The 15228-nt window shown below is 44.7% G+C and overlaps 1 protein-coding gene across 1 annotated transcript in view; it reads left to right on the forward strand.

The window, feature by feature from the left end:
• Positions 1 to 272: 272 nt before the first annotated feature.
• LOC149356096 (uncharacterized) overlaps positions 273 to 15228 on the forward strand; it is a 45184-nt gene continuing 30228 nt past the window's right edge. Inside the window, exons 1-5 of the mRNA XM_089577740.1 lie at positions 273 to 341; positions 451 to 580; positions 6019 to 6047; positions 14158 to 14232; positions 14342 to 14471. Of these exons, the coding sequence (XP_089433866.1) occupies positions 14342 to 14471 (130 nt within the window). The 5' untranslated portion in view covers positions 273 to 341; positions 451 to 580; positions 6019 to 6047; positions 14158 to 14232. The remainder of the gene's footprint in view (positions 342 to 450; positions 581 to 6018; positions 6048 to 14157; positions 14233 to 14341; positions 14472 to 15228) is intronic.

Consider the following 15228-nt stretch of genomic DNA (forward strand, 5'->3'; position numbering starts at 1 on the left):
GCCCGGGTTAGGCGGCCGCCGAAGAAGTCCCAGGTGGTTTTTAACATGCAAAAACTGTCTGATTGAAGGGAATTGGACAGAATACATTTTAAATATGGGAGATGTCTCGTGGAAATAAAGATTAAAACCGGACTTGCTTGGTCTCTTGTTAGAGACGGCAAATATTCCCGGACAACCCGAAATGCGAGCAGTGTATTATTTCCATAGTACATTGTTGAGCAGCACAAGAATGTGAGAAAAAAATTTTTTCTTGGTCATCACTGCAGACGAATCGTGCTTGCGACTCACTGCGCCAAGTACAAGTAACCACAAAACCAGCAACAGACAGCATACAACGACAGGTATGCAATGCAAATGGCAGCGCTTTCCCTCAACATGCTTTTATGTGCCTCTTCTTAAGCGACGCAACTGCTCAGAGTGCAATTGGCAGAGCAAACATGTCTTATGCAGAAGGTGCGGGGTCGCCACAGTTTCGGCGAAGAAGACGTGCGGAGTACGAAACAGGGAAAGTGCCATGCAGATGGGACGAGCCAACTCGACCGAGCCAAGATAGGCGAGACCAGAGGCCGACGTGTGGAAGGTGAGATATGCCACTGGCTGGAAATATCTGTTGTGGATTCGCACAAAGAAGATCCCTCCCCAACTTCATTTCATTTTTTTTTCTTGTAATTGCCAAGGTGTGCTGTGGGGGCGCTGAGGCTGTAATGAAAGCCTTGTTTAGACGATCTGTAATAAGTGTTTTTAATCCGAAGGAACAAATGCTGTAAGTACTGTAAGGCATAAAGTATCAATAAAAAAGGCCTCTGCCTGCAAAACTTGCATATAAGAGTCCCAACGATTAAATAAATAAGGGCAGATGCAGTGAGAGCAAGACTTGAATATACGTGTCTGTCAGAAGTTGTTTGTTTCATCTGGATCGGTACAGATCGCCAAATTGTACTTCAGGTACCCCCAAAAATCTTAATCGGTGCTCTCGGCATGTATAGTTGATACACTCGCTGCTTATTGAAGGCTTTACGAAAATACAATGAGCTCGCAAACGAAAACACGAACGAACGAATTTCAGAAAAGGATAGGCTAAAGCAGCGACGTCTATGGGCTACGAGGTGCCGTCAAACTCGCACTGTGTCCGAAAATCAGCTCACGCCGGGAGCCCACACCTCTCGGCCACAGTCACCTGCCATGAGGGAATCACGCTGATTTGGCGAGGGGCACTCTTCCTACAGTCGGTAGGATTTCGGCCGTTGAGTCTAATGACTTGAGCGATGCGAAGCTCTTCTCCCGGAAGGCGCTCTTTAGCCAATCACGCATGCATCAATGTACTCCTAACTAATCTTGTATTAAGTGCAAAGTAGACATCGGCTCCTGCAGCAGGTTGTTGCTGCAGCGCACAGGAAAGCCTAACTTGATATATCTTTTCGACTGGAATCGGTTGCTAGCTCAAAACCACAGCACAGGCAGAAACGAAGTTGACAGGAGAGAGCGCTTAAACCAATCGCGTTATTGCACCAACTAGCCTGCAAACACGCTCTCGTATCTTTTCGATCCTCGCCTCGTGTTCCTAAGCGCTTTTTTGGGCGTGCCATTGTCTGGCGTCTTTCCGCATGTGTCGGAGACGCGATTGCTTCTCAGCCTACACTCCTAGTCTGCATGGTTTCACGATGGATCCACTGAGGTGCTGGATGTTTGTTGCAAAATCGTTCCATTTATTTAACCGGAACTGTCATTCACATATTATTGAAATATTCTGAACTGCATTTTCTAAGATGTTTGGGAGAACAGTGCCCGGCGTATTTTTATATGTAAGTGCGTATCGCATATTTATATGTGCAGTGGATACAACTGCCGTTATATCAAAGAGGAAGGCCGCTGTGGTGAACTCTATTGGCTATGGTTTATTTTCTTTTAGCAACAGTTTCCTTTGCACTTTCTCAAACCTTATTCCAAGTGCTTTAGGAAAAATGTATATAGAAGATAACTCTGCACTAGTATTGGGCAAAGAACATAATACACGCAAGTAGCAACAGGCGGAGAAATTTCGAAACTACACTTAATCTGCTGCAGTTCTGTTCCATTGAGACTCTTCTACGGCTTGTGGGGCTCTTAGAATTCAATTGAGGTATAAATGTTGCTTAAGATTATCCGGTAAATTCAAGAAAATGTATTTCTTCTATTATTTCTGAGTGCTATATTCTGTCGACAGTCAACGTCGAAAGCCACTTTTTAAAATAGCAAAAAAATCAACCTCCAATCAGAGAGCTGAGTTTTGGACAAAAGAAAACAGAAAAGTCGCCTGAAATGTACCAACCCACCTCTTGGAACCTTTTTTTGGATGATGTGTGGATAGGCAACTCCCAGAGAGTCAGGAAATACTGTTAAAGATTGTAACACAAAAGATATCTCGCGACCACCCAGGAAACGCAATATGTGTTTAAAAAAAAAAGACACTAAGAGGTCTCGTTTAAAACTTCGGTGCCTTGAGCATCTCAACGACATAATTTAATTAACCATTCCTGGAGACACTTAACCATTTTAAAAGCTTCTAGGCCATATCTTCTTTTAATATACCACACAAAGTTTTACTGCACTTTTCAATGTGTAAAACCTGCTCCCACGGTGTACTAGTAGTAGGGAACAGGAACAAAGAGCTCTTTCGTGAATACATTTTGGCCATTTTTCAGTGAAATTTAGGAGGTTTGTTTCAGACCTCTCATTAACAGGGGAGTCTATTTCTTTGCAGACTTTCATTACTAGCCAGGCACTCAGTGCGGAAACATCGGCAGAATTACACTATCGAGAGGTCTAGAGAGTTTAATGTTCCATGGCATCCATATGCCTCCGCTAGGCGCCAGACGTCTTAATAGCGTAAAAGCCTGGACACGAGAGATCTACGGAAGCGGAAGCGTGCTGCCGAAGTGGTCCCTCATATAGTTCCTTTGCAATATGCTTGTGAACTGCCGCTTCAGAATGTTCTCACATGTATGCTGTTTACAGTCTAGCTACAACAAGGTTTGAGAAGTTACCTAAACTGCCGTGGTTTGAACGTTTTTGAGGATATCTGGCAATCAGCGTAAAGTGTCACGAGAATAAGGAGCATGCAAGTATGTTACGTAACCAGCTTTAGGCTGTAAAGGATGTCGGAGACACTACATAACCGTAGTATAGGACGTGCATAATAAAACTCTCGTTATTTAACCTAAGAACTTGTACACAAGGTTAGGGCAGTAGACGCCTTCGTATTAGATCTGTACAGCCGGCCATATCTTTAAATAGCTTGCGGAACAGCCGCTTTTTCTTCGCTCCTGTGGTTTACGACGTAGCACGGGCATCGCATGGGCTTAGTGAGCTTAAGCACGGGCTTAGTGAGCATGTGCTTAGATTTGATAGTTTCTCAAATTTGCAATGTCAAAAGTTGCAAGAGCACGGAAAGCACGGCCGTGACGTTCGCCAGCTGAAGATTTCGCCGGATGTACATAAACGTAGCAACGGCTGATACGCTGAAGGCGAAGCACTCACGCCTTGTCTATTCTGTTCAGTACGGGTTCTTTTCACTTGAGAACTGCGACGTTATTTTGAATTGTACTTGTTTAGCCATGTTATAGATGCAGTCAAGAGTTCAGAGAGTAATCAGAGGGTACGGGCACAAACGAGCTTCGCCTAGTGCGTGCCTTCAGTGTTCTTCGAAAGGTCCGGCACTCCTACCAGAATGTCCGGATCAAAAAATATTTCAACCCCTTAAAACCTTATCACGATTGCAATTTAAATGTCTCCATAAACACACTGCTTATTGCAGTGCAACATATGAAACTCTAAATGCAATAGAGCGCCATATCGATATTAGTGGTATATATTTCATACAGGATAGGTGTCGCTCAAATTCGTTTTGAAGCACTGTGCGTTCAAGGAAATAAAAGCAGTTTGCGTTGTCAGAAAAGGAATTTGGGGTAAGCTTTCACCCTTCATCTGATAGTTTCAGCTTACTGCTAAAGGATTAGTGCATCTTCAGAAAAGTAACTTCTTCGGTGAAAATCGTGCTCAACGTGATTTCTAACCACACAATATCATTGTGGTGCTCGAAGAAGAATATTTAGAAGAAGAAGGGGTCAACGTTGTAAGGTTTAATGCCCCGAAAAGAGGCACCGATGAAAAAACAATGGTGGACGGCTGCAGATTAATTTAGAACACCTGGCGTTCTTCAAAAGCGCTGAAATTTGACCGCACCCAAGCATTGTTTTATTTATGCTTCAAGAAAGCACAGCCGACGCGGCTGATATCGAACCTGCGATCTTGGGGTCATGAGCTGAACGCCAAAGCCATTGAGCCACGGCGGTGGTTGGAACGGGTAGGGTTTAGAATTTAATTTAATGGTAATTGTTTCTTTATTGCTAATTATAGACCTCTGATATTCCCAACCATTTTAAATGCTGAATACTGACTGAATTGCAGGTAACACGACAGAGCAGTGCCACTATTGCAACATGGCTTAAGTTATTTTCCTCGAACACCATGCTAAAATGTGCTCCTTGCAGGTATTTCTAGCAATGTTGCTTGCCAGAATAACCCATATTTGTGTATGGTTTAAGTCAGAGAATGCCTTGTTCTCGAACCACATGTAAACAATTCGCAATCTTTGTTTCTCTTCAGATCCCAATGAAAGTAGTCACTTCGATTTTTTGTTCAGCATTGCATTCTGCTTTATGATCCGTTTTATTCGCCATTCAAATTCTACAACTTCATGGTACTTAAGAGCCAGATGGCGCACAAAGAGTCTTCATTTTCTCTCTTTAAAAGTATTTCGAGCACTGTTTCTCGAAAAGTATCCTATGTTTTTCTGTGGGTGTAGTATATTCACGGTGTTCGCGTCAAAAAGTGCGAATATTTTTTTATGTTTTCAGGTACGTCCGCAAGTAAGTGATTTTGATTTTATTGTTTAAACGGCGCATTCCGCTTTATGAGTAAGCTGATTACCAATTTTTTAGCGGCACAGCTTAACTTTACTGAACTACAAAAGGAGATAATCAATATACGCATATACATATACGAGGTGTTTCTGCGAAGGCGAACCAATTTTGTTTTAAGATGGGATCTTCATTCATGAAGGCGGTTTCTGCGGCACAATAACACCTGCGTTGACGGACCTCAGGAAACATGTAAACAGTGTTCACTCGTTTACCGCCTAACTAATTTCTGAAAATTAGTTTTAACTGTATCAGGCTACTGGTTGAAAATATTGGAGATTTGTAGCCGGTCGTTAGGAATATTCACAACAGTTTTTCGAATTTCGAAAACGCCATTACCTTTGCCGCTGTGGCTCGACAATATTTGGCGGTGTCGTCAGAAAATACGTCTGCTTTCGAAAGCATGCAGGCAAAGCAACCCCTCCAGTTGACGTAACTATAGTCGAGAAAGCCATATTTTGTGGAGCCGCAGTGACTACGGAAGCCGTCTTTTCGCAATTCTAAAGGACTAATGTGGCTATTACACACAACCGGCTACAAGTCTCTAATTACAACCACTACCTTAATTGTTTTTGCTAAACAGGTATTTTTGAGAAATTAGTTAAGCTGCTAAGGATTAAACATTTTTGGAGCCGGTCTCATTCCAATAACAGGTTTTAGCAACACAAGAAATAGTCTTGTGTCTGCACCTACTCACGATGGCGCCAAACGACACCGAGAAGTGAGTTTTCACGTTACAGGGCCAAGTTGCAGCAAGTGCCCCTCCTGAGCTGTTTTAATAAATAGCAGGACTAATGGCCCAGCAGCCAAAAATTGTCAAGTAATCTAGCATTATGGCTAAATACTCACAGTGGACGCAGAACCACGTTCAAATTTCTTCGCCTTCCGTTTTTCTCTTCTATGAAATAAGGGAGTAATTACTCAATGCTATCCACCTCAAGCGCTGCCATCCGGTGAACTTGTGAATGCTTGAAACACAGGTGAAGAGATTATTTCTATCACCATCATCGTTAGTAGTAAGACTTAATTACTTCCTGCACGTTCTCATTCGCTTTTTTAGGAGACGGCAGACATCTGGTCAGGGAAGCGGTAAGTCCTTGTTTCGGTTTACTCTCGTACTGGTTCAGCCTTCGCGGCTATACTTTGCGGTCTTGGCTTGCCTAGGCTTGCGCTGACCTGTTTGCAGTTAGGCAAGAAGTTTACGAGGGGACCACGCTGCAGAGACCTTTGCAAACCCAAGTGAGCCCTAGGAGCTTCCTTCGCTATTGCATCTCCGCCAGATTCAGTGGATGCACTAATCGCGGCAGCACAATTAGCTCAGCGGAGAATTCTATTCCAACGAGCGTCGCTATAGATATACAGTTGGTCTCTTCAGTTATCCACCTCTAGTACCTCCAGTGTCTGCAGAGAATAATTTCATTTTTCTCGAGCCGTTTCGGGCTGGCCGCAGGCAGCCAGATTGCTAGGGCTGATGCTTGAGCGAGTTGGGATACCATTCGCAAGAAGAACAGCGTGAAATAGACAAGGACGGAAGGAAGACACGTACACACCGGCGCTTACTTTCAACTAAAAGTGTATTGCTTGGAACGTGGAAATAAACAGATCAGGCTCCAAGGAACAATAAAAAGTTCAGGGGGCACTTTGTCTGTCTGAAGTGCGTAGAGGCGAAAGCGTTTTCCGCACCACTTTGACTGCTTCTGTGGCACTGGTGGCGTCACATATAATTGAATACTAATTACTAAGTGGTGACAGATCATAAATTAATGATTAATTACTGATTAATCCCTGAATACTAATTAACTGCCAATTAATGACGCTTAAGCTTCGCCCTTAGGAGGGGAACGCGACAGCGTGTTGTTGCGCTGCCAGAGAGTCCACGGAACGCCACCACCCGTTCGGCGCGATGCCTTGCCCTTTGAACGCAACGCTTTTTGAGGAAAGGAAATGGCGCAGTAATTCTCTGTCATCTCGGTGGACACCTGAGCCGCACCGTAGAGGAATTGAGAAAGTGGGAGTGAAAGAAGAAAGAGGGGCCGTAATGAAGAAAATGAAAATTGTATTTGAGGAAAGGAAATTACGCAGTAACTGTCTCACATATCTCGGTGGACACCCGTCAAAATTCATGGGGGGGGGGGCACTTTTTTTACCTAAAGTGCGGTCACTGATGTGTGGTTACGATGTTAAGCTTCGCCTCTAAGAGTGGAACGCGACAGCGTCTTGCAACGCTGCCAGGCAGTCCATAGAACGCCATCGCCCGTTCGGTTCTACGCCTCGCTCGTCGGTAAATTGGTTTTTGAGGAAAGGAAATGTATCTGTCTCTCATATCTTGGTGGACACCTAAACCTCGCTGGAAGAGGAGGGAGGAGGATGGGAGTGAGCGAAGACACCGTATTTACTAGAGGCGCCTTTGTTCATTCCAAACCATCGAGCTGGCATGGCGGAGTGGATAGCATGCACGTCTCGCACTCCGAAGACCGGGGTTCGATTCCCGAGCTCGACCAATTTCCTACTCGGTTTTATTTATTTATATGGCCTGACTAGAAACGTTATTTAGGCTAATTGGGTAATTAAGCAATTAACTAACCTCAGTCCCACTTTCTTGAAGCATCACTATAAGATCCCTTCAATTGGTTGCATGGTTAGTAGCCGAAATACAATTCGCCCCATTTGAAATTGGCGCACTGTGACGTCACGACCGTTTCGACCAACTGAAAAGCGTGACATTTCTGTCGACAACTGCTGCTTACAACGATGAGACATTAAAGGCTTTCGCCTTAAAAAATATCGAGGTAATACACTCTTGTGCATGCACACGACAAAGTCAAAATGATACAGCAGCATTATTTCCCTGCACGTAGAAATTCTAATTCTTTGACTGACAACGCTAAAGAGGGACTGCTGACACATGCGTCCTCTATCCGGGCGATTTGAGCGGCTAAATTATTTCTCGAGTTAGCGTGTTTTTTGTGTCTACTCAACACTTTTGTTTGTTGGAAGTATGACTGCCAAGTTTTGCTTTCACAATCTCGGCAGTGGATACCGACTTTCCCTTTAACAGTATTCTGGACACTGTTATTGTGTTCTCTCAGGCGCTCGATTAGGCACCTGGCCGTCTGGCCGACGTACTGTTTTCCGTGTAAAAGGGGAATGGAGTAGATGGCGCCTTCTTTGCATGCAAGAATTGTTAACACTGTTATCGTGTTCTCTCAGGCGTTTCTTCAGGCATATGGCCGTCTGGCCGACGTACTGTTTTCCGCACGACAGGCGAATGGAGTACATGACGCCGTCTTGGTATGCAACAAAATGATTCTCATGCTTTATAGTTTTCAAGCTATCCAGCAAGAGATTCAAGATGGTTTTGTTCAGTACCTTAATCCACTCACGTTGACTTCTGAACTTGAAAATGACACGTTTAGATTTATTTAGTTCAGATTCTGTTTTAAACCAAATCATACTTGCTGGTGTTATGAAACGCGAAGCAACAAGCCTCTGCTCCCATTCGCATTGTCCCATTCAAAGCTGGTTAAGCGCACGTAGGATATGTCATACTATCGTAACACTCTAAATTAATCATCGATTCACTATGAAAGAGGTTTTTTCGAACACCACACTGATCGCCTTGTTAAGGCAGGATATCGTAAGCAACTGCTCGTGTCCGTATCTGAATCGATGCTCGCAAGTTAAAGCACAAACAAAACAACGAACTCACAGAATCCACCAATGCATAATAAAAGACAACAGTTGTTGTCTTTTCTTAAGAATATAGGCAACGGAACTCACGTAAGAGTTGCTTTTCGGCAACAGAAAAGCTTGGAAAATAGTGGAAACAAGTTGACGAGGAACTCACATCTCAAAATCTCACTAAAAACATTAGAATCATTTTGTTGCCTGCCAAGAAGGCATCATCTAATCCGTTCCACTTTCGTGTGTTAAACAACACGTCGGTCAAACCGGCATATGCCTGAACGAGAGCCTGATAGAACACAATAACAATGTTCAGAATGCAATCAAAGAGCATTTTGGTATCCACTGCAGAGGTTGTGAAAGCAAAACTTGCCAGCCATACTCCTAAAAGAAAAAAGTTTTGAGTACACACCCAAAAACGCTAACTGGAGAAATTATTGGAGCCGCTCGAATCCCCCGGTTAAAGGACGCATGTGTCCATAGTCGCTCCTTAGCGTTGTCTGCCAAATAATTAGAATTTCTATCTGCAGGAAAGTAATGCTCTTTTACCATTCTTGCTTTTTTTAGTGCAGATGGACAAGTGTGCATCACACCTATCTTTTGTTATTCTTATTTGGAGCCTGATCTATTTATTTCCACGTTCCAAGAAATAAACCTTCAGTTGCAAGTCAGCGCCTGTCTGATTTTATCTATCTCCGTCCAAGTCTATTTCTGCTCTTGTAGAAAACAGTCGCACTTGTTAGGACGTTTTTGTGCTGGCAGCGCTCGGCTCGAAGCCATTTTTATTGGTCTAGAAGGACTGGGGTACTTCGTGCGTAGTTTTCTGTGATCTTAAGCTCGACAAACTCGCTAACTTCGACAAGACTGCGGTGCACATCGTATGTATCACCTGCAATTGCACCTTTTGCGACAGTTCGCGCTTTTGTTGCGTAAGAAAAATTACGACAGGTTTCTGCCCTTCGCGTCGGGGCGCCGCGAGGCACGTTTGAGCATGAAGGGCAGCGCGAGGCACGGCGCACTACAGCTGTAGCCGCGCCGCTGCCGAGTGGAGGCGCTGCCGTCGCTGCGCTCTCGTTAGCTGTCGAGTGTGGAGAGGATGCTGGTGAACGGGGGCGGGGGGGGGGGGGGGGGGGGGGGGGAGTATGAAATGCGTTCGCTGGCTTGCCGGCTCCATCGTTATGCCGCTTGATAAACAGAAAGAGCGGCTACGTCGGCGTGATGAAGCCAGGAAGCGACAACGGGTTCGGAGACAGATGAAGAACGCGAACAGCGCATTGCTAAGCGGCGCGCTCAAGACACTGCTAGACGGGCGCAACGCGCCTCTATCGAAACCGAATTGTCTACAAACGGTGATGATCCCGAATGGAACGATATGGATGCTTACGGAACCTACCAGATTTAACCAAAGCTACACCCCAGCAATTTTGTTTGTTTATTTGTTAGCTGGTGTTTTATTTACTCTGCTGCGCGTGTTTGTGTATTTGCGGGAGCGTGTGTGCGTTTGTCTGCGTTTGTGTGCGTTTGTGCGCGTGCGTGTGTTATCGATCGTATATGGATCACATAGCTGCCTCGCAAACACAAGCGCTCGCTTCATATTACAGTCGTATGCTTCGAATTCGGATTCACAAAATATTTCTGTGTGAAGTCGGTTAGACCCAGCTAATATTAACATTGTGATCTAGGCCTTTCTCAAGAGCCGCCGAAAATTCCGCTACGAGAACTTGATTTGACACGCGATTGTACGTATGTATGCATACGGTCTCAGGGTAAAGCCCGATAGGAGCGCGTAGTCTTACTTGTTTTCTGCGCAGTACGTTGAGAGGCACATGTCCTGTGGGACACGCTGAAATATTCGAGAAGTACCACATGCATACATCTCTGCGCATTTGACTCATTTAAGAGAAAAACTTCAGAACGCAGATCATCGAGCTAGCAGTAGCAAAAGTGAGGCGCCGACACACGAGGCCGCATTGTAACGCCTTTTAATCGAGCGAGCGTTGGCTCTCTTCGGTGAAGCAGGAGGCAGTTGACGTACGTAGAAATCCCCGCGCCCATGTCAGATCTCAGTCTCTATGCCGGATTCATTGTCTGCGGTCGCATTACTGCGTGTTTACCCAACTCGCGATAATACGAGAGCACGGCGTGTCGTTTGATGAGCCAAGCACGGCCATTTTTTTCATTAAATGTGGTATGTAGTAGGTGCGTTAAAAACGCGGCTGCTGGTCGCATGCTATTGGGAATTTTCCCAAGATTCTCAAGAGCACGCAACGCATCAAAAGCCACACGCTTACAAAGTCGTTGTCTATGTGTACGCGTCCCAGCGCAGTCAGCTGTTTGTTTTGCATCTGTGTGTTAATTTCCAACAGATGTGAAAAATTGCATTCAATTAAAAAATAAGGTTGAAACAGTGGTTTAATTTTTTTATACTGTGTGACAGATCGGATCAAGATTGCACCTTGAAGATAAGTTCTTGATAGTGAAAAAAAATATGAGAGGATGGCACGACCTTCTACCATTATCGGCAATTTATATTTCTTACCACGAAGGTACATTCATTAGATAATACTTTTTACATGGATATAAATCAGCCGCCGCGGTGACTTAGTGGTTATGGCGTTGAGGTGCTGACACTAAGGACGTGGGTTTAAATCTCGTCCACGGCGGCCGCATTTAGATGAAGGAGAACATCCACAGGCCCATGTACTGCGAGAAACTTTGTTAAGGAATCAGAGGTGATTAAAAACTCTTGAGCAATATAATACGGCCTGTTTCATCGCCTGCTCTGAGACGTTAAACCCCATTAAATATAAACCATGGATATAAATCTAAACTTCGGCTCTCTTCCTATGAATCTGCTTATCCAGCAGAAGGCTGCCTGGTCTTCTTTATTACCAAAGTTGACGCCCTGCCTACTTAAAAAAATAAAAATAAATTTAAAATATTTACACATGACATCGCATTCATCAAGAATACCTTTAGTCACTCAGGTGCAACCGCAGTGTACGTTCCTTTTTTGCCGTTATCCTTTTTTCGTTCACTGTATGTGCAGAGAATAACATGTTTCGCTGGATTTTTGGTACATGGAACTTAAGATAGCCAACGAAATTTGAGCAAGCAAGCTGCCGTGGCAAATAGAGGCATTACCATTGCAACCATGTGGAGAAAAGCGTGCACACAGGAGTAGTTCAGGTTGCCGGTCAGCAGCTGCTCCTTAAGCAAAGAAAGGTTACCGAAAATACTGTCACTCATTGCCTCAAAATGTGACAACGAAGGTATAACAGAGAACTCTGATTGCTGCCTTAACTGATTTCACTCGCCAATGCGAAGATTAACCAAGTTCCGCTCGTGAAGCGATGTAGAGGACGAACACACTTTCAACTAAAGGACCAAGTAATTTTTCATGCATCCGGAAAGGCTCCATAGCAGGTACTATTTCGTGTTTGAAGTCGTTCAGTGCAAACCTGCCGGTGCACAAGTGAAGAAAAAAGGGGCGCCTTTTTGAGGCTAGCCTGTGTGTTTTCCTATTTAGTGCGATGCATGGGGAGCGGAAATGCGGTTCCTAAGAAAACACTGACATAAAAACTATTGTAGACAGAAACTAGGCTGCGAGCGTGCTGTGACATTAACTCGTTAAAAATTGCTCTCCTCGAGAGGTAATCGCAGTCGGATATAAAGTTACGCGTATGTTCTCAAACACATTGCGCTGGTAGTTTCTGTTGGTGTTCTTGCATTTTGTCCATCAATTATGTCATATTCCATAAGAGTTCCAAGAAATGCCAGAAATTAAGGCATACACAACCCTATCCGCCTTCATCGGTTTTAAATTTATATAAAGTGTGTCTTAGAACATGCATATTTGCTTTTCTATGATATCTTGCAGGGCGTTTAGAATGCAGGTCTTAAGCACCCTATTAGGTACCACCTCTTAAGGCTGTTCTACTGCTCATTTCGTCCGTGTCGTTTTTTTGTGCATTTCCCTTGCTTAAGCATCATCAACAGCTTCACTGCTATCACATTGCCAACAACTAATAGAATTAGGTGTCCCCGAGGTTTTTCTGGCTCGCGCTTTGGGACGAAACCCGCAGTTTTACTTGGATGCGGCTACCCCCTCATGCAAGGCGCAGGAAATAAAGTATGATTCGTGCTTCTAGCACCCGGAACTTGGATGTTAATCAGCAGGGTTCAAATTGAATTGAGAACCGTGCAGCGAATTATGGAAGAGAACATGAGAGGGCTAATGTTAAGAGGCCACATAAGATTTTAATTTTGACCACGTAGGATTCTTTAACGTGCGCTAAGATCGCACTGCACACCGGTGTTCTTTACGCTTCGCGTCCATCGAAACACAACCGCCACTAGCTCCTTGGCGACCGCATAGAAAATGGGTGGTTTGGTTTTTGGGGTTTAACGTCCCAAAGCGACTCAGGCTATGATAGACGCCGTAGTGGCGGGCTCCGGAAATTTCGACCACCTGAGGTTCTTTAACGTGCACTGACATCGCACAGTACACGGGCGTCTAGAATTTCTCCTCCAAAGAAATTGAACCGCCGCGGCCGGGATCGAACCCGCGTCTTTTGGCTCAGCAGCCGAGCACCATAACCACTGAGCCACCGCGGCGGTGAAAATCAAAGGCGGAAATTACTGTGGAATGAAAAATGCAGTTGCCTTTGAAATAGCGCTCGTTGGGATTGGAAGAAATGCGAAATTCGAAGGGATTCGTGAAAACTAGAAAGATGCACGTTCGCCAACAGTGTCCTATGTCTGTGATGTGGCTGAAATCTTATGCTTACAATAACAAGGACACCCGACATTGTAGCCTTAAGGGCAGATGATACTAGGACTGATCAATGAAGGAGAATAAGGGATGTCCAACGTGTAAAGCACGCGAGAAAAGTACTATTGGGTATGAAAAACGGTTGAGGTAAATGGTGTAGAAGCGACGGGCAGCGTGTGTTTTCATCTGCAGATGTAGGGGAGAAGAACAAACTATTAGAGAAGCTCTACAGAAAGTAGCAGATGCCAATTGAGACGCCAACGGAAGAAAATAGTATACTGTTGCTCGGAGATTACTGGACGGTTAAACATGAAATTTGAATTGGACATTCGAACAAACGCTTGAATTTTCTGGTTTAGGCTGGGTGTTGAGCGCTGGAAGTTACCGGCACAAATGACACGCCACATACGTTGTTTGAAATTGTGCAATACAATGAACCGCAATGACATAACATTACGCAATCTGAGGCCCTGCAGCCCTGGTATAGGAGGCCGCCGAAGAAGTCACAGGTGGTTTTTAACATGAAAAAACTGTCAGATTGAAGGGAAATTGACAGAATACATTTTAAATACGGGAGATGTCTCGTGGAAATCAAGATTAAAACCGGACTTGCTTGGTGTCGTGTTAGAGACGGCAAATATTCTCGGACAACCCGAAATGCGAGCAGTTAATTATTTCCATAGTAGATTGTTGAGCAGCACAAGAATGTGAGAAAAAATGTTTTCTTGGTCATCACTGCAGGCGAATCGTGCTTGCGACTCACTGCGGCAAGTGCAAGTGGCCACAAAACCAGCAACTGACAGCATACAACGACAGGTATGCAATGCAAATGGCAGCGCTTTCCCTCAACATGCTTTTATGTGCCTCTTATTAAGCGACACAACTGCTCAGAGTGCAATTGGCAGAGCAAGCGTGTCTTATGCAGATGGTGCGGGGTCGCCACAGTTTCGGCGAAGAAGACGTGCGGAGTAGGAAACTGGGAAAGGACCATCCAGATAGGAGGAGCCAAGTCAACGGAGCCAAAAGAAGCGAGACCAGAGGCAGACGCGCGGAAGGTGGGATATGCCACTTGCTGGAAATATCTGTTGTGCATTCGCACAAAGGGGATTCCTCCCCAACTTGATTTTATTTCTTTTTCTAGTAATTTCCAAGGTGTTCTGTGGGGGCGCTGAGGCTGTAATGAAAGCTTTGTTTAGACGATCTGTAATAAGTGTTTTTAATCCGAAGAAACAAATGCTGTAAGTACTGTTAGGCATAAAGTATCAATAAAAAAGGCCTCTGCCTGCACAACTAGCATATAAGAGTCCCAACCATTAAATAAATAAGGGCAGATGCAGTGAGAGCAAGACTTGAATATACGTGTCTGTCAGAAGCTGTTTATTTCATCTGGCTCGTTACAGATCGCTAAATTGTACTTCACGTACCCCTGAAAAACTTAAGCGGTGCTCTCGGCATGCATAGTTGATACACTCGCTGCTTATTGAAGGCTTTACGAAAATACAATGAGGTCGCAAACGAAAACACAAACGAACGAATTTCAGAAAAGGATAGGCTAAAGAAGCGACGTCTATGGGCTACGAGGTGCCGTCAAACTCGCACTGTGTCCAAAAATCAGCGCACGACGGGAGCCCACACCTCTCGGCCACAGTCAACTGCCATGAGGGAATCACGCTGATTTGGCGAGGGGCACTCATCCTGCAGTCGGTGGAATTTCGGCCGTTGGGGCCAATGACTTGAGCGATGCGAAGCTTTTCAACCGGAAGGCGCTCCACAGCCAATCACGCATGCATGAATGTACTCCTAACTAATCTT

This window comes from Amblyomma mixtum, chromosome 3 (genome assembly GCF_055824585.1).
Source record: "Amblyomma mixtum isolate Tamu chromosome 3, ASM5582458v1, whole genome shotgun sequence".
In the NCBI taxonomy this organism is placed as follows: Eukaryota; Metazoa; Arthropoda; class Arachnida; order Ixodida; family Ixodidae; genus Amblyomma; species Amblyomma mixtum.